Source organism: Palaemon carinicauda, chromosome 22 (genome assembly GCF_036898095.1).
Source record: "Palaemon carinicauda isolate YSFRI2023 chromosome 22, ASM3689809v2, whole genome shotgun sequence".
Classification (NCBI taxonomy): Eukaryota; Metazoa; Arthropoda; class Malacostraca; order Decapoda; family Palaemonidae; genus Palaemon; species Palaemon carinicauda.
Genome location: NC_090746.1, coordinates 66,040,592 through 66,065,504, shown reverse-complemented (window position 1 = coordinate 66,065,504; position 24,913 = coordinate 66,040,592). Strand labels below are relative to the sequence as shown.

The 24,913-nt window shown below is 42.9% G+C and overlaps 1 protein-coding gene and 1 long non-coding RNA gene across 8 annotated transcripts in view; one reads left to right on the top strand and one right to left on the bottom strand.

Annotated features, from left to right (window-relative positions):
• LOC137616496 (uncharacterized) overlaps positions 1-24,913 on the bottom strand; it is a 249,094-nt gene that overhangs the window by 219,601 nt on the left and 4,580 nt on the right. The window contains exons 1-2 of one of the 7 annotated variants that reach the window (XM_068346316.1): positions 13,351-13,463; positions 12,978-13,064 (exon numbers count right to left, since the gene is read on the bottom strand). The exons of 4 other annotated variants lie outside the window; for them this stretch is intronic. Coding sequence is in view for 2 of the 3 variants with exons in the window: in XM_068346314.1 (XP_068202415.1) it covers positions 13,351-13,384 (34 nt within the window). In the remaining variant the exon portion in view is untranslated. Of the gene's footprint in view, positions 1-12,977; positions 13,065-13,350; positions 13,503-24,913 lie in introns of those variants that run through there. 2 more of the 7 variants (XM_068346314.1, XM_068346315.1) reach the window with 2 other exon arrangements.
• The window catches only part of LOC137616498 (uncharacterized), a 74,408-nt gene continuing 63,606 nt past the window's right edge, over positions 14,112-24,913 (top strand). The window contains exon 1 of the long non-coding RNA XR_011039439.1: positions 14,112-14,273. This is a non-coding gene — a long non-coding RNA (uncharacterized lncRNA). The remainder of the gene's footprint in view (positions 14,274-24,913) is intronic.

The following is a 24,913-nucleotide window of genomic DNA, read 5'->3' as shown; positions in this document are numbered from 1 at the left end:
AGAAGGTCTTGAAGGACTTTATTGCTCGAGAGGTCTAGGTTTCTGTGTCTGAATACTGCAGCTAAAATGCTCCTGTAACCTTTAATGGTAGAGGCAGAAAAGTTACGTACATTCCTAAGGTGTAGCAGGAAGTCAGCGATTTGAGCTATAGAGGTATAGGACGAGGAAAAGGAGCTGGCCTTACACCAATCTCGAAATACCTCTCATATAGACTGGTAGAACCTGATGATAGAGGATCTCCTTGCTCTGGTAATTGCTCTAGCTGCCTCCTTCAAAAAACCCTCGAGCCCTAGGGAGTCTTTGATAGTCTGAAGGCAGTTAGATGAAGCGTGTGGAGGCTTTGATGGAACCTCTTCATTGAGAAGATCCAATCGCCTAGGCAGGCTTCTTGGAAAGTCCACCATTCACTGATGAACCTCGGTGAACCATTCTCTTGATGGTCAGAGGGGAGAAACCAACATCAACGTGGTCCTTACGTGGGAGGCGAACTTCTGTAGGACTTTGTAAATGATCCTGAATGGGGGAAACACATACACCTCCAGGTGAGACCAGTCCAGTAAGAACGCATCGATGTGGACTGCCTTTGGATATGGAACTGGAGAGCAGTAAGAAGGAAGCCTCTTCGTTATTGAGGTTGCGAACAGTTCTATGGACGGACGTCCCATATCCGCCATAGTTTCTCGTACACCTCCTGATGAAGAGTCCATTCCGTGGGAATGACTTGGCTTCTTCTGCTTAGGCAGTTTGCCATCACGTTCCTTTCTCCCTGAATAAACATTGTAAGTAAGGTGGTTTCTTTCCTTCGTCCAAACTAGGAGATCCTTTGCAGTTAAGTAAAGGGACTGTGAGTAGGTCCCGCCTTGCTTAGCGATGTAGTCTAACGCTGTTGTGTTGTTTGCGGTCACCTCCACCACTTTGTTTCGAATCAGTCTTTGAAACTTTGCAGGGCCAAAAGAACTGCTAGAATCTCCTTCTGGTTGATATGAAGCTTTACGTGGTCTTTGGTCCAAAGGCCCGAGCACTCTAAACTGTCTAGTGTTGCTCCCCACCCCGCGTCCGAAGCGTCTGAGAACAACACACAGTTTGTGTTCTTGTGGGCAAGCGAGAGGCCTTCCTGAAGTCTGAGATTGACATCCCACCATTTCAGGCAAGTCATGATCGCTTCAGGAAGTGGAATGGACACTTCTTCTAAGCCCTTCTCCCTGTCCCAATGGTGGTAGAGGTGAAAATGGAGAGGGCCAAAATTGAGTCTTCCTAGGGAGACAAACTGCTCCAGAGACGAGTGTGTTCCCAGTGGACTCATCCACATCCTTACAGAGCAACTGTTCCTTTTTCGATAAAGATGAATCTTTAAGAAAGCTTGCTCGAGTGTTGATGGTGATGGAAAAGCCCGAAAAACTAGACTTCGTATCTCCATCCTCAAATAGAGAATAGTTTGAGATGGGGTCATTGAGACTTCTCCTTGATACTAGAAGACCTAAGTCCTTCGCTAGGGTCAAGGTCCATCTGAGGTCCTTCAGACAGCGAATGAAGGATGACGCCCTGAGTAGCCAGTCGTCTAAGTAAAAGGAGGCTCTGACACCTGTCGAGTGCAGGAAGCTCGCCACGTTCTGCATGAGCTTCGTGAACACAAGAGGAGCAGTGCTGAGACTGAAGCACAGAGCTCGAAATTGGAACACTTCCTTCCCATACACGATCCTTAGATAAAATTGGAAGGTTGGAAGGATAGGGATATGGAAGTAAGCGTCCTGGAGATCGAGTGAGGCCATCCAATCGCTTTCCATTACTGCTGCAAGCACAGACTTGGAAGATTCCTAAGTGAACTTTATTTTCAGGATAAACACATTGAGCGTGCTCACGTCCAGCACTGGTCTCCAACTTCCCGAGTTCTTTGGAACTAGGCAGAGGAGGTTGTAAAAGCTTAAAGACTGAAGGTTTAGAAAACTTCACCATAATTCCCTTCTCTAACAAGAGAGACACCTGTAGGTACAAAGCTTGTCTTCTTGCTTCCTCTCGGTATCTGGGAGAGATCTGTCGGCATTTGGACAAGAAGAGGTTTCTTTACAAAAGGTATAATGTACCCTTCCTTCAAAAAGAGGACAGATCATTGGTCTGCTCCTGTTCCTTCCTAAGCCTGCCAGAAGATCTTCAATCCGACTGGAGGGAAGGCAAAGATTGACTTGCTAAGACTTCTTATAGTCTTCAACCATTCTCTCAGCAAACGTAAAACTCTCTTAGAATATCAAGAGAGAACGAATTAAGTAAAAAAGGGAGCTGTAGCAGCCAACCATAAATTGAATTCTGAAGGAGGCGAGCGTGGAGCAGCAGGAACAAAATGCGAAGGAAAAACTTCCTTAAAAACAGTCATGATCTTCTTAAGATATAAATATTGTTAGGCAGATCTAGGTTCCTCTACCTCAGACAAGATACCCAAAGGTACAGCTGGAAAGGAGAAATATCCTCTTCCTCCTCAGAATAAACTTCATCCGGAAGTCTATGTCTCTACTTGGTTGAGAGCCATTAAGAAGTCGCGATGGAAAAGCTTGGCAACTAGCAACAACCTGTCGATGAAAAACGGGTAGAGGTTGAAGGACGACGTCACGTCGGGACTGCATCGACTGACATCGACGTCACGTCGTGACTGCGGTGTCTCAAGTTCGACGTCATGTCGTGACTTCGGTGTCTGATGTTCAACGTCACATCGTGACTGCAGTGACTGCAGCTCAAAGTCACGGTTGGACTAAAAGGACTGACGTACGACGTCACGTCGAGATTTACGATTAGTATCTCACTTGACAGCAAGGTTAATACTAGGGCTCACGTCAGCGTGACTTAAAGCCTCACGCTTAGATTATTGATGAACTGAGTCACGCTTAGCGGAACCGTGATGCTCCGCAAGTAAGGGTTCCTGTCGAACAGGAGCAGGACCGTAGGCCTGCATTCAGGTGGACAGCTTAGACTGCATATCCTGCAAAACACTAAAGTTAGGATCTTGAACAGAAGGATCAGACCGTGACGTCGGGAACGTCAGCACTAATAATGGGAGTAGCAGCACTCGTCACGTCTGGAACGACCAGATAAAACAACGGCACCGTGACTCTTTGCAGGGGCCTCCGGAGGCACAAAATCTGACATTAAAAATGACAAATTTGAAGATAATTTTTATTTTTCCTAACCATACAAACCTTAGCTATTTACATTGAGTTTACCTTTTAGCGCAGCTGAAATGGCGAGCCATTAGAATTTAACGAGGGTGTATTACCCCAGCGCTAGTTAGCGGGGGGGGGGGGGAAGGGTAGCTAGCTAACCCCCCCCCACACAGGTGAATGCTCACTTTCACTTAGAGGTAGGACTTGTCTTGGGGGACAGGGCTGGCGGGCAAATATGTGTAAATAGCTAAGGTTTGTATGGTTAGGAAAAATACAAATTATCTTCGAATTTGTCATTTGTTCCGTAACCGAAATACAAACCACGCTATTTACAGAGGGTGACTTACCCCTTAGGTAGGGTGGAAAGTCCCCAGCCATACTGGCTTTGGCTTTACCCGGGGACTCAGAATCCGAGTGAGTCGCACTCGAGAAAAGGAATCCCTGCACCTCACAAGTTCCTTGCTCCACAAGGAACCATGTGGCCTACGTAATCTTGTGTGTGAAGGAAGAAGTGTGACCCGTCCTAGGCAGTTGACCTGGAGTTCCAGAAGGAACTCTGGGTTAGGACGTTCCCAATACCACCTCGTCAGGGTATGGGGGACGCGACAGTATTGACTCAATACTCGGAACACAAGGAAGCATGGTTTACCTGCAGAGGTTCGAGGTCAGCTATGCAGAGACCAGGATGCTGCTTCCCCGTAGAGGGGATGATGAAGAAAGAAATAAGGGCCAGACATACTTCTTTCGTTCATGCAGACTAAAACCTGATAACAATGCCCTCAACCTTCTGCTACCTGTCCAAAAAGGAGCCTGAGGTTAGACCAGCTGTTGTGTAGCCACCACAGAGGGATAGAAAACGTATCGAAACTCCTATGGGTCATCTGTTACAGAACGGAGACTCGAAACCTGGAAAGAGTCGAACCGAGGGTTCGGCCCTCCCGGATTCTGAGTCTTGGCAACAAACTCAGGGACGAACCTGAACGTTACCTCCCCCCATCCCCTTGAATGGGCGATGTCGTATGAGAGACCATGTAGTTCGCTGACTCGCTTGGCCGAGGACAAAGCTAGCAGGAACACCGTCTTCCAAGTAAGGTGGCGATATGAAGCCTGGCGTAGTGAGGTCTCTTTAGAGACCTGAGAACTCGAACCACGTTCCAAGGAGGAGGTCTCACTTCCGACTGAGGGCAGGTAAGTTCATAACTTCATATGAGAAGAGAAAGTTCCAGCGAAGAAGAAATGTCCATTCCTTTGAGCCTGAAGGCAAGACTTAAGGCTGAGCGATAGCCTTTCACTGCCGAGACTGAAAGGCGCATTTCCTCCCGCAAATACACGAGGAACTCCGCTATTGCTGGAATAGTGGCATCGAGTGGAGAGATACCCCTTCCACGACACCAACCACAGAAAACTCGCCACTTCGCCTGGTAGACCCCTGCGGACGACTTGCGCAGGTTTCCAGATATCCTGTTCGCAACTTGTTGCGAAAATCCTCTCTCTTTGAGGAGATGCTGGATAGTCTCCAGGCGTGAAGTCGAAGCGAAGCTACGGCTTTGTGGAAGATGTTGGAATGTGGTTGTTTCAGTAGCTCGTGACGTGGAGGGAGTTTTCTCGGAGGCTCCGTAAGGAGTTGCAGAAGGTCCGGGAACCACTCTGCATGATGCCATAGCGGAGCTATGAGGGTCATTGATAGATTGACCGATATTCTGGTCTTGTTGAGTACTCTCCTCATCAGACAGAACGGGGGAAAGGCGTACACATCGATGTTGTCCCACCGTTGTTGGAAGGCATCTTGCCAGAGAGCCTTGGGATCCAGGACTGGGGAGCAGTACAGCAGGAGCTTAAAGTTCAGCGCTGTAGCGAACAGATCCACAGTTGGGGAACCCCACAAAGTCAGGACTTTGTTGGCTACTTGAGGATCCAAAGACCACTCGGTACTCACTATCTGCGTCGCTCTGTTCAGAGTGTCGGCGAGCACATTCCTTTTGCCCGGAATGAAGCGAGCCGCTAGTGTGATCGAGTGGACTTCGGACCATCTCAGTATCTCTACTGCAAGATGGGATAGCTGTTCTGAAAAGGTACCTCCCTGCTTGTTGATATAAGCCACCACTGTGGTGTTGTCGCTCATCACTACCTCAGAGTGGCCCGCCAGGAGTTGGTGGAACTTCTGAAGTGCCAGGAACACGGCCTTCATTTCTAGCAGGTTTATGTGAAGGTACTTTTATGATTCTGACCACAGGCCTGAGGTCCTGTGGTTCAGAACGTGGGCCCCCCACCCTTTCTTTGATGCGTCCGAAAACAACATCAAGTCTGGGGGGAGGACGAGAAGATCCACTCCCTTTCGTAGGTTCTTGTCTGCCACCCACCACTGGAGGTCCGTCCGTTCCGGCTGTCCCATAGAGATCAGGGTGTCCGGGGAATCGTGTCCTTGATTCCACCGGGACTTGAGTCGCCACTGGATAGATCTCATTCTGAGGCGACTGTTGGGAACCAGACGGGCCAAGGAGGAGAGATGGCCGAGGAGACGTAACCACGTTTGGGCTGGAAGTTCTTCTCGTGTGAGGAAAGGTGTCGCGATCTTCCTCAGCCTTGCTATCCTGTCGTCTGAAGGGAAGGCTTTGTGGAGATTGGTGTCTATGACCATGCCTAGATATACCAGTCTCTGAGAGGGCTGCAGAGAGGACTTCTCGAGGTTTACCATGATCCCTAGATCTTGGCAAAGCTCGAGAAGCTTGTCTCGGTGGCGAAGAAGGGTTGTCTTCGAGTCTGCTAGGATCAGCCAGTCGTCCAAATAATGGAGGAGACGGATGTCGATCCTGTGAGCCCATGATGAAATCAGGGTGAACACTTGAGGTGCTGTGGAGAGACCGAAGCACAGCACCTTGAACTGGTAGATCTTGTTGTCTAGGCAAAATCTCAAGTACTGCCTTGAAGACGGGTGGACTGGGATCTGGAAGTACGCGTCCTTCAGGTCCAGTGTACACATGATATCTTGTGGTCTCACTGCAAGCCTGACCGTGTCTGCCGTCTCCATACTGAACGGAGTCTCTTTGACAAACCCGTTCAGTGTCGAGAGGTCGATGACTGGTCTCCAGCCTCCAGACGCCTTTCTCGCAAGAAAGAGTCGACTATAGAAGCCTGGGGACCCGTCCACAACCTCTTGGAGAGCGTCCTTCTTCAACATGGTCTGGACTTCTGCCCGGAGGGCCTGTCCCTTTACCGATCCCATGGTAAGGGAGCTCAATGACACTGAATTCGCTGTCAGGGGAGGTAGACATGAGATGAACGGGGCGCGATAACCCTGACCGACTACGGAAATCGTCCAGGTATCTGCCCCGAGTTACTGCCACCTTGTCGCGCAACTTTGTAGGCATCCCCCCACTGGTGGACATGCAGGGGGACTGCCAATCCTAGTGTTTACGGCCTTGGCCGTTCCCTCTAGGATTTTTACCTCCTCCCCTTGAGGACTTCTTGCCCCTTCTGCCCTTGACAGGAAAGGGCTTAGACACCTTCTGCTTCGCTGTCGTTGTCTTCTTAGTGTCCTTAGCTGGACGTGGCTGCTGGGCTGCTAGAGGTTTGAAAGGCCTCGATGTCAGGGCCTTGTGAATGAGGGAGTCCTGATTGGACTTCCTCCACCTCTCAGCGGCTAGCTCCACGTCCTTTGGCTCAAACAAGCTCTTACCGAGAACGGATGGGTGTCTGAGCCTGCTAACATCAGAACTGGGGACCTCCTGGTGAAACCTCTCAGCCACTGCGTCCCGACGCTTGAGAATCGTGTTGGCCCACAAGCTCGAGACTTGGTGGGCCAGAAACTCAATGGTACGCGTGCCTGAGAGTAAGAATGTCTCCAGTGCCTTCCTGGTACTTTCTTTGGACAGATCCTCAAAACGTACCAGGATGCCCAGAGATCCCAGCCAGATGTCAAGCCACGAAGTTGCCTGCATGGCACACTTCGCAACCTTCTCCTGGCTTAGGATCTCAGTTGCAGAATAGGACACTTGCCGGTTGGAGAGTCTCTCAAGAGGGACTCCCCCTGTGAGTTCTTCCATAGAATGGTGTACTGGAAGACCCAAACAAGTCTCCTCCAGGATCTCAAAATACCTCCTCTGATGTACTCGAGGAGGAGGGAGGAGCTTGTTACCGGCTCTGGATCTATTGGAGGAGGCAAGCTGAGAGAGCTGGCCCTAGACCTTGTCTCTGGCACTCTTCATCCCCTGTGACCAGGGCAAAGCTGCACTGGCCCTAGAGGGTTTCTGGGTGCCGTAGATTCGGTCCAGAACCGTATTCTTTCCCTCACGAGGAGGAATCTCTGGGTCTGGGATCCCATTGAGGTTCCTCATGAGGGTCAGGACTTGCCAGAACGCATGTTCTGACTCCTAGTGCTCTCCTCCTGACGGACTAGCAGCGAAGTCTCCCGTTGGCAATAGGGGCGCCGATCGCGCTGGTGATCGCGTGTTGAGCCCTGTTCTGGGTCACGCGTGAAGGAATCGTGCGCAGCAGGATATTCGCGCACGCGCGTGGACGTGCGAGGCTGAGAGCGTGGGCGCGCGTAGGAGATTGCGAGGGCGTGTGGCGCACAGGAGCTGGCTTACAAGGCGGGGTTGAAGGCTGGATGCAAGGGCGCGCAGTAGATTGATGTGCTACTGATGGGCGCGACTGCGCAGCAGTACGCTGGCGCGTGTCTGTCACGACAGGGCGTGGGCGTGATTGCGCAGCCTGGTGATAGCGCGAGGGCGAGTTTGCGCGCAGGCGAGCGGTGCGAAGGTTGCGCAGTTGCCTTAGGCAATCTCGAGATAGCCGGGCGAACAGGATGCGCAGGTGCCTTGGGCGATCGTGAGATAGCTGGGCAGGCATCAGGATGTGGGCGCACAGGTGTGCGCTGTTGCGATGGGCGTGCAGCAGGTACTGAACGAGTGGGTGTGCGCTGTTTGGTTGGGCGCGCATCGCACGCAACTGGAACTGGGCGTGCAGCTGGAACCTCGCATGACACTGGAACATTGCGCGCAGTTGGTCTATTGCGCGCAGCTAGAAGTGAGTCCAGGGGAACCTGTGAGCGCCCGTGCGCTAGCTTAGGAACCTCCTGGACTGTGCGCTGAGATGTAGAAGCGCGCTCGCGCGTTGGCGAGCGCGTGTGCGCTATGACAGGAACTGCGCGAGGTTGGCGCGCATCACTCTTGGTAGTATAAGAGTGCTGGGGGTTTAGAGGCACCTGCGAGGGCCTGTGCGCTAACTTAGGTGCCTCTTGGACAGCTCGTTGATCAGGAACTGCCGGGCGCTTGTGCGCAGGCGAGCGCGTGTGCGCAGGTGGGCGCGGGCGCGCTAACTCAGATACTGCTGATGGGCGCGGGCGCGCTGAAGCTTGTGGGCGCGCAGGGGAACCCTGGCGCGTAACTGGAACATTTGCTTACACGCACGCAGGTGAGCACAGTGGCGCTAAATCAGAATCAGCAGCAACAGCAGAAGGGCGCGCAGATATAACCTGGCGCGCAAGGGTTAGACCTATCACACCGTTGGCCCCTACAGCGAGGACATAAGGAGTGAGGATCGGTGTCCGAGGCCTACATAAAGGTACCACAAGGGCGGCCGGGCAGTCCAGGGCACGTACGCATATTAAAAGAATAGAGGCCAACTTCAAACACACTCTGAAAGAAAAAGCAGAACAGATTATGGCAGTCAAAACAAAGGAGAGCGCAGACACGTCTGTCGTCTCTCCGAGCCAAACGTAAAGAAAGCATTCACTGTGTGTGTGAGGGGGGAGGGGTAGCAAGCTACCCCTCCCTACCCCCTGCTAACTAGCGGTGGGGTAGTAAACAGTCGTTAAAATTCTTATGGCTCGTCATTCAGCTACGCCGAAGTAATTACCCTATGTAAATAGCGTGGTTTGTATTTCAGTTACGGAACAAATCCCTTTTAGACTTCTTCTTACGGCGCCGGGCAAACCTCTCCCACTGGGAGGTAGACCACTCCCTACACTCGATACATACGTTACTGCTATCACACCGTTGGCCCCTACAGTGAGGACATAAGGAGTGGGGATCAGTGTCGATGGCCGACATAAAGGTCCCACAAGGGCGGCCAGGTAATCCAGGACACGTACGCATATTAGAATAATAGAGGCCAACTTCAAACACACTCTGTAGAAAAGAAAAAGCAAAAACAGATTAATGGTAGTCAAAAGAGAGGGAGAGAGCAGACACGTCTGATCACCTCCCGAGCCAAGAGCAAAGTGAAGCACGCACTAGTGTGTGTGAGGGGGGGGGTAGCAAGCTACCCCTCCCTAACCCCCGCTAACTAGCGGTGGGGTAGTAAACCCTCGTTAAAATTGTTATGGCTCATCATTCACCTACGCCGAAGTAATTACCCTATGTAAATAGCGTTGGTTTGTATTTCGGTTACGGAACAAACCCTCGTTAAAATTCTTATGGCTCGTCATTCAGCTACGCCGAAGTAATTACCCTTTGTAAATAGCGTGGTTTGTATTTCAGTTACGGAACAAATATAAAAAACGAAGTGTTAAGAAATCAACTGATATACAGTTGTCACCATTAAGAAAAATGTTTACAGTATTATTACTGGGAAAAATAAAAATAGTTTTGTTTTTCCTACCCCAGGCTAAATTAAAAAATCGGGATCCTAGCTTGAACGCAAAGAGGGCATGGGTGCTGACCAGGTTTATATGTAAGGTCTGTCGGAAATTGAGACAGTACGACGACCTGTCGTTTACCTCCGCTGCTCACGAGTGAACTTTAAAACTTCTAGCCTAGCGAGTAATGAAGGTATTTTACGTGCTTATGAAAATTGCTCTGGTCACTATCATTATTGAGCAGTCAACAGAATTCTATGGTCAAAGGACAGTACGTACAATACAAAAAACACTTTTGAATTATGGTTTGGTTGTAAACCTTATCATAACTAGATAAAACCTGAAGCCGTAGGTTACGAAAGAGTGTTACGTCAAACCTATGGACTTTGTAATAGCGAATTATCCAACATCGGTCCATATCAGGAATATTGTACTCTCATTGGAAATTATTCTTCAAGTAAAACTAATGAATAGTTGCCATGCTAACAGGCCACTACTTTCATTGTAAGGCTAGTGAAGGCTACTTGGGCCCCAACTTTTGATGTCAACTCGTAGAATACAAAATCCTATCATTACCACTGATAAAATTCCCTGCCCTTATATTCATCAAACTTCCTTATTTGTCAAATCGATTTTCTTTATGAAGGAAATGTTGGGAGGTATGCATGATGACGGACAACTATATGTATGATGTTGCCCCCATAACTTATTTTCCAACCTCTCGCAAATTTGTATAGAATAAACACTGTCCAAAACATTCCCAATACATAGATATATATTCATTTTGAAAACCATTAAATTTGCAATGAAATTTATAAGTCGAATGAGCTCTGTATCCTGACAAAATTCAAACAGGGTAATGGGAGAATCAAGCATGGATTGGAGATGCTCATTCTTAGCCCAGAAACACAAAGATGGCAATGAATCAGTGCAAGAGCGATAAAACTTGTGAATTGTTTTAGAATTTGAATAATTCAAAAATTTTAAAGGACTATGATTTATACCGAGAGTAAGGACTTTACATCTTATTTGCATGAGATGGGCTCATGGGAGATTACTCCGGCGTTTGTTCAAAATGTTGTGTTGGTAAAGTGCATTATAACTACTGTACAGTAAAAGGGAAAATCAACGCACAATGGCAAACCCATATTTTTTGGCAGTATTCTAATAGTTTTAGCCGTACGAAGATTGCCCCTAAAAGTGGAAGGTATTTACATGATCCAAACTATTATTTAAGCTCGCTGTGCATATAGTGTACCTCAGAACATGCTCAGCCCCTTCTACAAAGATTTTGCATCACATATGCTTGTGGACTGGTACAACTTCCGCCGGGACGTGTGTGAGAGTGTGTGTGGATATCTTAACAATCTACATCAAGATTAGTTGACCAGGAGATATCGATAGACAAGAGTAAGTTCGGAAAACGGAAATACAATCTGGTAGCCAGGTCGATAGCAAACAGGTATTCGTCAGGATTGAACGGGAAACACGTGAGGCTTTTTTCAGGGTTGTCGAGGATTGTTTGGAGAAGTCATTGAGGAGCCTCTGTAGTTTATGGGGACATGCCTTGGACCGGCCGAAAATCGAGTAAAAAATTTCCAAAATCGGCTCTTTTTCAAGGGAATGGTCACAGAATGAAATATTAAATTCACTAAATTTGTAAATGCTTGTCTCAACAATCTACATACTTGGACCACTCTGCGCATGAAAGTCGGAAACGCGCAAGAAAAATGGACAACTTACCAAAAATTCCCCTCCTAACCTGACCTACAAGCCGTGTCCTTACCTTCCTCGTCACCTAACCGGGCGGGGGGGCTAACGGCCCCCTGCGACCCCCCAACCACTGTCGCTAACATACAAACCCCACAAACCCAACCTAACCGAACCTAGTAGTTCCCAGGTCACAACCCCTAGCCGGAGGCAAGGCCCCCGGACCCCCTTCGTAAGTCTCTCTCCTACACAAAAAAAGCTATGCGCAGCACTCTAAATTATATCTTTACCACATTGTAATAATAAAAAAGTTACTCAGGATTACCTTAATATTTTTAGTTTCTGAAGTCTAAATCCTCGGGTTCTTGCGCCTTCACAGGGACCCCTAAAGTCACCTAAGAGCCCTTTTTGAAATAAAAAATTAAAAAATTACGGGGTAACTCGAGTAAAGTCCTGTAGGTCTAAAAACCTTATTGTCTTCAAAGCATCAAGCTGATCTATATGAGTAATAAACTCAACACCATCGCTCAAAGAGAAACTATACGGAACACGTCCGTCCATTACGGCGTTTAGCGTTGGAAAGGGTCGACCTCGTGTGTAGGTCAATCTCGGGTCGAGGGGGGATTTAAAATTTTGAAATCACGCGGCCAGCAAAAGTAGGACTACAAGCGCACGGAAACGAAGGGTTAGTTTGGGTGGTTTGTTTGACACTGGCTTTATCTACCGAAACATCTTAACTAGATGTTGGCTAACCTAACCTTTGGTTGTATATATAACAAATTAGTATTCGGCATAATTTTAGGACGTGTCCCAATGAACTAACAATCTTAACAAGGGGTTAAAAATGAAGATTGTTGGGATTAGCGAAAACATAAGTCCGAACATCGATAACTGTTCAAGCTTTCGCCACCAACTGATAGGCGAACAGAGCGCCGCCCAACGGGTGTATTATAGTCAGGCAGGAAACAATGCTTGGGGGAAATTTTACGATCGAGTAACTTGGCCGTGGCTTCAGCGGACAACGCGTTGTAAAGACCTTTCCCGAACCTAACAATTCATAATAATTATCATAGTAGTATCAAATGTCGCTATAAATGATGTGTCCCAACTAATTACAAACTTAACCGAGGGGTAAAAATATATATTGATGGGTCAGTATTAAATTTTAAAAACCAACGATTCTTAGCCTGGGATGACACGAGCTCTATCTATCGGGAAAGTTGGAAACTAAGCAGGAGCTACCCGTGACTTGCGTTCGGACCGCGCTGAACTTAGAAAAGATTGCCGTGGTAAAGGTAAATTATATTATTCAAAATGATAAAATAACATCATATTATGGTATATTGGATCATAGTAAAGAACATCTTCCCCATAAGTAAAAACGATTTGGCTTGTTAAAGAAAGATATCGCCCTGTCCCTAAAAACTACATTCACCACGTCGTGGAGATCGTATTACAAAACTCATGTCTGTTGTTCTGCAAAACCTCTACACAAGAATACCACCTAACCTAACCCACAAGACATTTCCTCACATACTTACCTAACAGAGCTTAACATCCACCGCGACCACCCTTAGACTTCCGTATTCTTAGCTTACCCTGTGTTTGATCCGTAACTTGCTTCCCTCCTAGCAAGATAACACAATTATTATGTCAAAAAAATTTATTTTACAGGTTTACACTTGTCCCAACAAAGTACATTCACCCCGAATGATATAACTGATCAATTCATCACCAAAAAAAGCTCTCATATTAATACCAAAGGTTAACCATGAGGTAGAGAATCCCCAAGTAAGCTTATCGTGAGATAAAATATGGAAAATTGGTAAAATTGTCGAAAGTTGTGAAATATGTAATAAAGATAAAAGACCATTTAGCTGATATCAGTAACCATTAATCTATAAGCAGTCTTACCGTCCATAACGGGATCCTGGTAAATAACACCCATTGGGAAGCAGTAATTACTTTTCTTCCAATGCCTTGTTCATTTACGAAACTTAGAGGACGGGGCCCTCATCAAGCTTTCATTGCTATCGTTCTTATTTTGTTTCATTGTTTTGGTGTCGCTCAGGCCTCAGAGTTGCCAGATTATTTCCATTGTGTTATCGTACATGATCCTCAAAGTTATCGTTTTAACCCAAAATTATCGTACACACTCAACATAATTATTAATGAGTCACATAACTTACTTTACTTGTTTTGGGTTTAAATCCAACCCTCCACTGAAGTCGAGTGAACTACTTCTCGGGCGGGTCCATATTAATCATCTAACGAAACATTTTCATTATAACTTATACAATTCTTTGATTGTAGCATCTTCCAAATCACATGATCTTGTGAAAAGTAATGTCTTTAGTTTCTTCTTAAATCCAATTGCTCCCATTAGATCCTTCATTTCAGTTGGCAGTTTATTATAATGTCTAGGCGCACAGTAGCTAAAAGCCCTATTTCAGCACAATTGTTTAATTAAATACACATACACACACACACACACATATATATATATATATATATATATATATATATATATATATATATATATATATATATATACATATATATATACATATATATACCTTAGGTATGTATGGTACATCGCACCAGACCCAAAATAGACGTATATGTACGATAATTATTGTACGAGGTCAACCCTGCTGTCGCTCCACAGTGGGAGTATTTTCATGAGACAACATGACGTCACAAGTGATACATGAAGTCACAAGGAGATTTAAGAGTATTTTCAGTATCAATATTACAATCTAAGTTACAACACTTGTTGAAAAAGCACGATGCAGTAAGTCCAAGGGCTTCAAGTTCAACTGGCAAAAAATATCATGGTGAGTAAATGAAATAAATATGAGAATAAGTACCAATTATAAAATATCTTAAGTAGTAGCACCAGCCACCCGTTGAGATACTACCGCTAGAGAGTTATGTGGTTTTTTGGCTGGCCTGACAGTACTACATTGGATCCTTTTCTCTTGTTACGGTTCATTTTCTCTTAGCCTACACATACACAGAATAGTCTTGCCTATTCTTTACATATTCTCCTGTGTCCTCATACACCTGACAACACTATGATAACCAAATAATTCTTCTTCGCTCAATGGGTTAACTACTGCACTGTAATCGTTCAGTGGCCAATTTCCTCTTGTAAGGGTAGGCGAGACTCTTTAGCTATGGTAAGAAGCTCTTCTAGGAGGACACTCCAAAATTAAACCATTATTCTCTTGTCTTAGGTACTGTCATAGCCTGTGTACCATGGTCTTCCACTGTCTTGGGTTACAGTTTTCTTGCTTGAGGGTACACTCGGACACTATTCTATCTTATTTCTTGTCCTATCTTTTTTTTTAAGTTTCAATAGTTTATATAGGAAATGTTTATTTTAATATTATTACTGCTCTTAAAATGTTTAATTTTCCTGGGATTATAACATCCTGTTTTCCAACTAGGGATGTAGCTTAGCAAGTTATAATAATAATAATAATAATAATAATAATAATAATAATAATAATAATAATAATAATAATAACGTTAAGATTGATCAGCCATATATAAAATATGGAGAAAATTATGCCAACCTGTTACACAAACATATTCGCTGCAAGTTTAAACGTATGATTTACAACGTCATAAAAAGTGTTTTCGAGTATTTTCAGTGGACAATATAACGTCATATGACGATTTTTTTTCTCTTTTTAGTGTTTTTACCACTTGAGCATATCTAAAAAATTTTACCAAATGTGATATATTTATTGCCATGTAGGCCTATTCATTTTGCGGTGATGGGTTAGTTGATATAAATTAAATTATCAATTATTTGCTACATAAGTCTAAGTTTGGCAAAAAGAAAAAAATGTCCATCACATTTAAAGGGAAGAAAATAACCGTTTTTCAAAAAAAAAAAAAAAATAAGTATACATGGGTAAGAGTGGCAAATGGAAGAGTAGTAGAAAGGGCATTAATGGATTATGTGTTGATAACTAAAAGAATGTTTGGAAGATTGAAAGACGTGCACGTGTTTAGGGGTATGGCTAACGGTATGTCTGATCATTTTTTGGTGGAAGGAAAATTAGTTGTAGCAAAAGAGTGGGGGAATAGAGTAGGTGGATGTAAAAGGGAGCTAGTGAGGGTTGAAGAGCTAATAAAACCAGGGGTAAAAAGTAAATATCAGGAAAGGTTGAAAATGGCATATGACGAGGTGAGAGTAAGAGAAACTGGTAATTTAGAGGAGGAGTGGAAGTTAGCAAAAGAAAATTTTGTTGGGATTGCAAGTGATGTATGTGGCAAGAAGGTTGTTGGAGGCAGCATGAGGAAGGGCAGTGAATGGTGGAATGAAGGAGTGAAGGTAAAAGTGGAAGAGAAAAAGAGGGCTTTTGAAGAATGGCTGCAGAGTAATAGTATAGAGAAGTATGAAAAATATAGAGAGCAAAAGGTGGAAGTAAAGCGCAAGGTACGTGAGGCAAAGAGGGCAGCTGACCTGAGGTGGGGTCAGGGACTGGGTCAGTCATATGAAGAGAATAAGAAGAAGTTTTGGAAAGAAGTGAAGAGAGTAAGGAAGGCCGGCGCAAGAATTGAAGAGACAGTGAAAGATGGAAATGGAAGGTTGTTAAAAGGAGAGGAGGCAAGGAAAAGGTGGGTGGAATATTTTGAAAGTTTGCTGAATGTTGAGGATGATAGGGAGGCAGATATAATTGCGGTTCCAGGTGTTGAGGTGCCAGTGATGGGAGATGAGAATGAGAGAGAGATTACAATAGAGGAAGTGAGGAGAGCACTAGATGAAACAAGAGTAGGAAAAGCATCTGGTATGGATGGTGTGAAAGCTGAGATGTTGAAGGAAGGGGGTGTGACTGTACTTGAATGGTTGGTGAGATTGTTTAATGTGTGTTTTGTGTTGTCAATGGTACCAGTAGATTGGGTCTGTGCATGTATTGTACCACTATATAAGGGTAAGGGAGATGTGCATGAGTGTTGTAATTCAAGAGGTATTAGTTTGTTGAGTGTAGTTGGAAAAGTGTATGGTAGAATACTGATTAATAGGATTAAGGATAAAACAGAGAATGCAATCTTGGAAGTACAGGGTGGTTTTAGAAGAGGTAGGGGTTGTATGAATCAGATTTTTACAGTTAGGCAGATATGCGAGAAATATTTAGCAAAAGGTAAGGAGGTGTATGTTGCGTTTATGGATCTGGAGAAAGCATATGATAGAGTTGATAGGGAAGCAATGTGGAATGTGATGAGGTTATATGGAGTTGGTGGAAGGTTGTTGCAAGCAGTGAAAAGTTTCTACACAGGTAGTAAAGCATGTGTTAGAATAGGAAATGAGGTGAGCGATTGGTTTCCGGTGAGAGTGGGGCTGAGACAGGGATGTGTGATGTCGCCGTGGTTGTTTAACTTGTATGTTGATGGAGTGGTGAGAGAGGTGAATGCTAGAGTGCTTGGACGAGGATTAAAACTGGTAGGCGAGAATGATCATGAATGGGAGGTAAATCAGTTGTTGTTTGCGGATGATACTGTACTGGTAGCAGACACAGAAGAGAAGCTTGACCGACTAGTGACAGAATTTGGAAGGGTGTGTGAGAGAAGGAAGTTGAGAGTTAATGTGGGTAAGAGTAAGGTTATGAGATGTACGAGAAGGGAAGGTGGTGCAAGGTTGAATGTCATGTTGAATGGAGAGTTACTTGAGGAGGTGGATCAGTTTAAGTACTTGGGGTCTGTTGTTGCAGCAAATGGTGGAGTGGAAGCAGATGTACGTCAGAGAGTGAATGAAGGTTGCAAAGTGTTGGGGGCAGTTAAGGGAGTAGTAAAAAATAGAGGGTTTGGCATGAATGTAAAGAGAGTTCTATATGAGAAAGTGATTGTACCAACTGTGATGTATGGATTGGAGTTGTGGGGAATGAAAGTGATGGAGAGACAGAAATTGAATGTGTTTGAGATGAAGTGTCTGAGGAGTATGGCTGGTGTATCTCGAGTAGATAGGGTTAGGAACGAAGTGGTGAGGGTGAGAACGGGTGTAAGAAATGAGTTAGCGGCTAGAGTGGATATGAATGTGTTGAGGTGGTTTGGCCATGTTGAGAGAATGGAAAATGGCTGTCTGCTAAAGAAGGTGATGAATGCAAGAGTTGATGGGAGAAGTACAAGAGGAAGGCCAAGGTTTGGGTGGATGGATGATGTGAAGAAAGCTCTGGGTGATAGGAGGATAGATGTGAGAGAGGCAAGAGAGCGTGCTAGAAATAGGAATGAATGGCGAGCGATTGTGACGCAGTTCCGGTAGGCCCTGCTGCTTCCTCCGGTGCCTTAGATGACTGCGGAGGTAGCAGCAGTAGGGGACTCAGCAGTATGAAGCTTCATCTGTGGTGGAAATGTGGGAGGTTGGGCTGTGGCACCCTAGCAGTACCAGCTGAACTCGGCTGAGTCCCTGGTTAGGCTGGAGGAACGTAGAGAGTAGAGGTCCCCTTTTTGTTTTGTTTCTTGTTGTTGTCGGCTACCCCCCAAAATTGGGGAAGTGCCTTTGGTATATGTATGTATGATATATATATATATAGATATATATATATACATATCAATAAATAAACTGGTTGGTTATATTGAATTGATTTGTGGTGTATATATGATAGTATTCATTTTGGGTAATACCATACACACACGCTAAACATATAAAGGAGCAAACATAGAAAAGGAAATTATAACCTATAACCATTACTATCAATGATAATCATAATACAGTCGCCAGATACATCACATCTAGGTATGCAAAGGAGGGTAGAGGCGACTGGCAGTAATGAAAAAGTGGTGGAGTAACGTATGTTCTGGATAGTAGGGGGTAAAAAAGAACCTGGAAAAATATTGCTTGAAATATTCAGTCTTGATCCCAGGTCTCTGAACCCACTCCTTCACTTCTCTCCAGAGACGTTCTATATTTTGAGTATGGATGGTTGGGTCTAGGGGGTCAACGAAATGTTCCGAATGATTAATAGACTTATGAACGTAACCAATTTCCGATAGTGAGTTGTATGCAGGCCACTTATCACTGATAATAATACTACCAGGTTTGATATACTTCTGGATGAGGGGAATTAGAGTAGCAGCATCTCGTTTAGTAGAAAGGGGGGGAACTAAAGGGATAATGAAAAATTTCTTGGACACACGCTCAATACCCCCAAAGACCCATATGGCACTTAACGGTCTACCACGGTTGTATTTAGCTTTACAAAAATGAGTTTCGTCTATTTCAACAGTAACTCCGACACCACCAATCGCCTCTTGATTATCGAAGAAGTATTCGGTAACCTCCGAACAGAAACTTCTCCAATCGACAATAGTTTTCGAAGATATGTCGATACCATCCATGAGGGTCTCATGGTCCGAATGTTTATGCAAAAAGTGGTTGGCACATAATATTATCTTCCATGGGGGTAGACGACTTTTGTCCCAAAAAGTACCTTTATAGGCAGTAACGGTATAACCACAACGACGTTTCTTCGTAGTTTTACGAATGATGGATTCAGAAGTGCAATAAAACATGTGAATGTCTTCCCTATAAGATAAAAGAGACCGGCACTTGGGGCACTTTAAACGCTGAGGAATAACGTTGTGAGATTTAAGAAAATGCTCAACATTACCTGAAGAATAAAAAAAATCACCATGGAATTGAGCCACTGCTTTTAGGTACGGAATACTGCAGCCGCTACAAGTTTCTATAACTTGCTCCATCGCAAAATACGAAAAAAGAAACCGCACTTGTAATGTAAAACGTCTCACCAGATCAAAGGTTACAACGGGAAGGGCATTGGAACAAACTAACAAAGGGTATGAAAAGACCGCTCAAAGGGATAAAGGAAAGGGGGGGGGGGTAGGGAAATATCTGCATAAGCCTAGGATGGTGATTGGTTAAGGGAAAAACAAAGAACACTAGCGGGTAAACATGAATGAACTAAATACAGAAACTAGTCCAGAGAAAGGATTTATGGGACACAGAGGAGTGAAAAGGAAATAACCAAAAAAAAAAAATAAATAAAATAAAAACAATATAGGAAGGTAAAATGGAATGAACGGTAAATAATATTGAATGGGAATATAAAATGAGATGATTATACCGAGAATGAACTGGATAAAAAAACTAGTCCAGAGCAAGTATTTATGTGCAACTGGGAAGCGAAAAGGAAATAAGCAAACAAATAAACCCAATATAGGAAGGTAAAATGGAATGTATGATAAATAATATTGAATGGGAATATAAAATGAGAAAATAATACGGTAATAAAAAGAGTAATTTGGGAGGGGAAACTCCTGCGCAGGGGGGTGATATATGCGCAGGCCGGAAACTGGTGCGAACAAACGTACGTACAAATGGGTGCTAATGTTAGCACGGAATGCTAACATTTGATCTACATCAAGTATGGAATGCTAACATTTAATCTACATCAGGCGTTGGCAGCACTGGTTACTGTATTACTACAAGAAATAACCTAAGAAACGGCTCCTCCCAAATATATACAGTTACTTACTTTTACTTTTAGGGGTTTATTTCTCGCCCTCCACCAAACACTAAAGGTCTGTTCAGGTGGGCCTTGGTGTGTGAAAAAATAATTTCTTTCCAGTTAATATTTTCCTCTGTATCGTTATCATTTTTTTCGCTAGCATTTGTATTCAGGCTTAATAGTTTTCAGGTCACTATTATAACACTTTCTAAAAAGATAGGTCTTCAGGTTTTTCTTGAAAGCTGCCACATTATTGCTATTCTTGACATCGAGTGGAAGGTCGTTAAAGAGTCTCGGTGCAGCATAACTGAACGTTCTTCCTCCTATTGCATGATTCACACTAATTTAAAATAGTCTATGTGGGTCATCAGCATGTCTAACTCTTACAGCGGCGCTGGTAGCTTCAGGGTAGGGGACCAAGCAATCACGAAGATATTTAGGCTTATCACTTGTAAGTGCTTTGTGAGTCAACAAGCAAATTTTAAATTCAATTCTAGCCTTAACAGGTAACCAATGTAGATCGATCAATGCAGGAGTTATTCTCTCCCTTAGTTTAATGCCTTTTATCAGTCTAGCCGCCCGGTTTTGCACATTTTGAAGCTTTTAGTAGTGTATTGGGCAATTTGTAGTACAGAGAATTGCAATAATCAAGCCTTGATATTACATGACTCATCACTAAAATTTTTGTACTGCCCTCTGTTAAATATTTTCTAATAAATGCTATGTTTCTCAGGTGATAGTTACACACTTTCACTGTGTTCACAATTTGGTCCCTCATTGACAAATTACAGTCTATCAGTACACCCAAATTTTTCATAACAGGCACAATCCCAACATCAGCATCACCAATTTTTATATATACATTCTGTTTTATCATCATTTAATTTGAGCTTTTTCCACTGCATCCATGTTTTTATTTCAGTCATTATCTCATCAATTTTCTTATCTGTATCTTGTGTTGTTGAAATTGAGAGGTAAAACTGAGTATCATCTGCATATAGTTTAAAACCCACTTTTTGTTTTTTCAAGATGTGTGATAGCTCGATAGTATATATGTTAAACAAGATAGGGCCCAGAACACTACCCTGTGGTACACCCTTCATAAGAATTCTCTCATTAGATCGGTTTCCAGAAACTTCTACAATAGTCTTCCTGTGCACTAAGTAACTTCGCAAAAATTTCAGTGCTTCCTCAGTCACTCCAATAGACTTTAAGTCGTCAAGTAAGTATTCGTGCACAACAGTGTCAAAAGCAGCACTAAGATCTAACATAATTAAAATTCCACACTTTCCCCCATCAAGAAGACCTATCATATCATTCATTATTGAGCACAAAGTAGTTTCTGTAGAATGATTAGCTCTGTAGGCCGATTGATTTTCCGGGAATACCTCTAATTCGTCAATATGCGCCCATAATTGCTCACTTATGACTTTTTCAATAAGCTTTGACATGTAGGATAAATTTGAAATGGGCCTATATGAAATTAGCTCGTTTACATCACCTTTCCCTTTGTAAATTGGTTTGATCAACGCAGTTTTTTTTCACAGCTAGGAAAACAGGATTGTGATATACTTAGGTTAATTATGTTCAGGTAAATATTATATACAACTTGCTTGTTTGGAACTTCACTTATTGAACTGTTTGGGAAAGGGTCGTTTCCACAATATGTATTCTTGTATTCTTCATCTCTCTCATAACCTTTAACAAGTCGCAAATATTTATTTCCTTAAATTTTATTAACTTCTTACCCTCCTTCACTGGCATAGCTGACTGTCCTTCCAAGTGATTTTGGGGGAAACCTCTATAGATTTTTATCAATTTTTTCATTAAAGAACATAGCAAAACTCTCTGCACAAACATTGTCAGGCAAGACATATTTTTTCTTTAATCCCATCAAATCATCTAGATTTTTGTGAAAGTCCTTCATGTTATTGGGTTTTTTACATTCGCCATTGTAGAATTTTCTTTTTGTTTTTTCTAACAGTATGTTATAGTCATTTCTGGCCTTATTATATAGATTTCTGGCTTGTAAGGATTTGGCTCTTTTCCATCTACCTTCCATCTTACGTCTGTGTCTTTTTGCCTTTAATAGCTCACTATTATACCATCTAACATTTTCACGTACCACTATTTGTTTGTTCTTTATGGGACACATGGTATCGTACATTTTTCCAAAATTGTCGTTGTATTTCTTGGTATAGCACCCAACACATTCTATGTCTACCATATGTTCACACAAGCACTAGCTTCAATAAAATTCTCAGCATCAAAATTTTCCCGTTCCCTATATGTGATCCATTTTTTCAATACTCTGGTGCAATTTATATTAACATTAAAGGTGACGAGTTTATGTGTTTTTGAGATCTCAAAGTCTGGTTCCACTTCAAGGTTTTTTTATTAGGTCTGAGTCTTTTCCACATATGACCAAGTCGAGTGTATGACCACCTACTGACGTTGATACCAAAACACTGTTTATTAAATTAAACATCTCAAGTACTTCCTTGAGTTCTTTAGCCTTATTATCATTATCATCATCTACCCAACAGTTGAAGTCTCCACCAATTAATGTATTTTTAATATCGTCCACCACACCCACAAGAATACTAAATTCTTCAATGAATTTCGTCATATTACTCCCTGGTGGTCTATATAATGATATTATATTCAATACCTTATTGTTTCTTGTCCGTTTTAAACAGATATACTCAAACGTTTCAAATACTATTTCATTCATGATAGAAACACTAGAGAAGGGTTTCGACACAAAGACACACACTCCTCCTCCAGTTTTGTCCTTTCTTGGTACGTGGTGGAAATCGTGAGTACATGGCGTCATCTCCTGAATCTTTGAGTTGTCACTAATATTTCCCTGCAACCAAGTTTCCGTTAATAAGCATAAATCTAATTGCATTTCGTTAATAAGATTTCTAATCTTTATTTTATTCCCACCGATTGAATATTTATCAGACCACACTTAACCAATGGGCTAGATTCCATGGTCGGTTCTATTTTTCATCCTGGTAAGCTACTCCTTGTATACTTTACAGTATTTTCCTACGGTTATAATACATACAAGAAGGAAATGTATAGAGAAGAAAAGGATTGATTTACGATTATATATCGATTCCCCAGTATGTTTTCCCCACCCAAAACCCCGAGTTCCCACTGGGGGTCCCCCATTATCGGAGGATATAGATGTATATATATTTCTGAAACTATTCATTTGCGACGGGAACGAGTGTTATTTTCGAAGGGAGCGTAATTTTTCCTATAAGAAAAAGTAGTTGGTATCCTAGGTTACATTGCCATGTAATACACTACAATGAAACCAACATGGGCCTACATCGTTTCCTGCCATTTTTTTTTTATAATTTCCTTTGAATTGTACACATTTGAATGCGACTACTTCATCTTATATTTTACGTATCACTTAATCCAGAAAAATGATAATATAGGATATTTTAATTTCTAACGAAACTGAAATTCGCTATAAGAGATTGAAGAGCTAGAGTTATTTTTTTCTGTACGACCAAAGGGAGCTTAGCATAATAACTTAAGTATCGATCGACTACCAAGTGAACACCATCTTATTGTTATAAGTCTACTGTTTACTTGTTGGAGATAGGTAGTTCGTTACAGCACATGCGCTATTTGTAAATGCCTGTGGCTCCGTCTGCGTGGCAACCAAAGACAAAGAGGCAATATTTATGTTTTAGACAAGGTGTAATCTGTAGGCTTATCTTTAGCAGAGTTATCTACCACAGGCGAGCTCAATTTATTTCGAAATTTAGTGTAATCACATCTATTTCGGTAATTGATAAGATCTAAAACACTCTCCGTTCCGTAGGGTATTGTTAATTTTGCAATTGTGGTGGTCTATTGGAAACGTCCCTGACTGAGGTTCGAGCCCAGCCAAGCTTGATAATTCATTGTAGTATCTGCAACATCACCAACGTTGTCAGCTAAGAATTAGGTGGGAGAGTTGTTGTGTAGCCTAAAGGTCCACCTGTGAAGTCATCACCAGCCATTGCCTGACCCCTCCTGGTCATAGCTTGGGTGGAGAAGGGGCTTAATTGAACGCTGATCATATATATATATATATATATATATATATATATATATATATATATATATATATATATATATATATATATATATATATATAATTTCTAGGGTAATGTCACTGTCCCTTGCCTCTACCATTCATGAATGGCCTTTAAACCTTAATGTTCCACATGGTTGACGAGTCCAGCACAATGTTGGGGTTTTTATGGCCCAGAATGGCAGAATCAAACTCAATTCCACTTATAATTCACATTATTCACTATCAAGACATATATACAATTACATACATTGTTTTTTCTTTTAGATATGAAGTAATCATTACTTTACTTCTTTTTACCATTCGGGCAGTTTTCCCGGTCGTATAACACAAGGAAATCCTACGCACTACAAGACGTGTAAGTTATGTTTGTCGTATACATTCTCGGGTATTTAGAGTATCACAGCGTATTCCACGTCAATTTTCAAATCCACATGATTGAAGAAATTACAAAACAAAAAAGTCCTATTTTTCACGAGAGACTTAATATCGGCGGTCTTTCCGATGTAGAGTGAGAGCTTGTTACATAGTTTTTGGGCTGCATATTTGAGAGCTCAAGAACCTAACAGTGCTTCTATAACTTGGCTCCCGTAGCTTGAGACCATCTATAACAATTTTTGTGTTGACACCATTCGTTAGCTGCACGATGTATACCAATTTCCTTAGATATTTAGGATGTCCAGTTCTAATAATTTGAAAAAATCACTGCACATGTCTTTAACTTTATTGTAGCTTTAATAGGCAGTCAATGTAATTCAATTAGTATAGTAATTCATTCTCGGGGTGTGACGTCTTTTATTAGTCTTCTTCTTCTGTGTATATTATATAATTTTTCAAGTTGCACTTTGGGTAGATTGTGACACATGGAGTTCCAGTAGTCAATTCTGGTAATAAC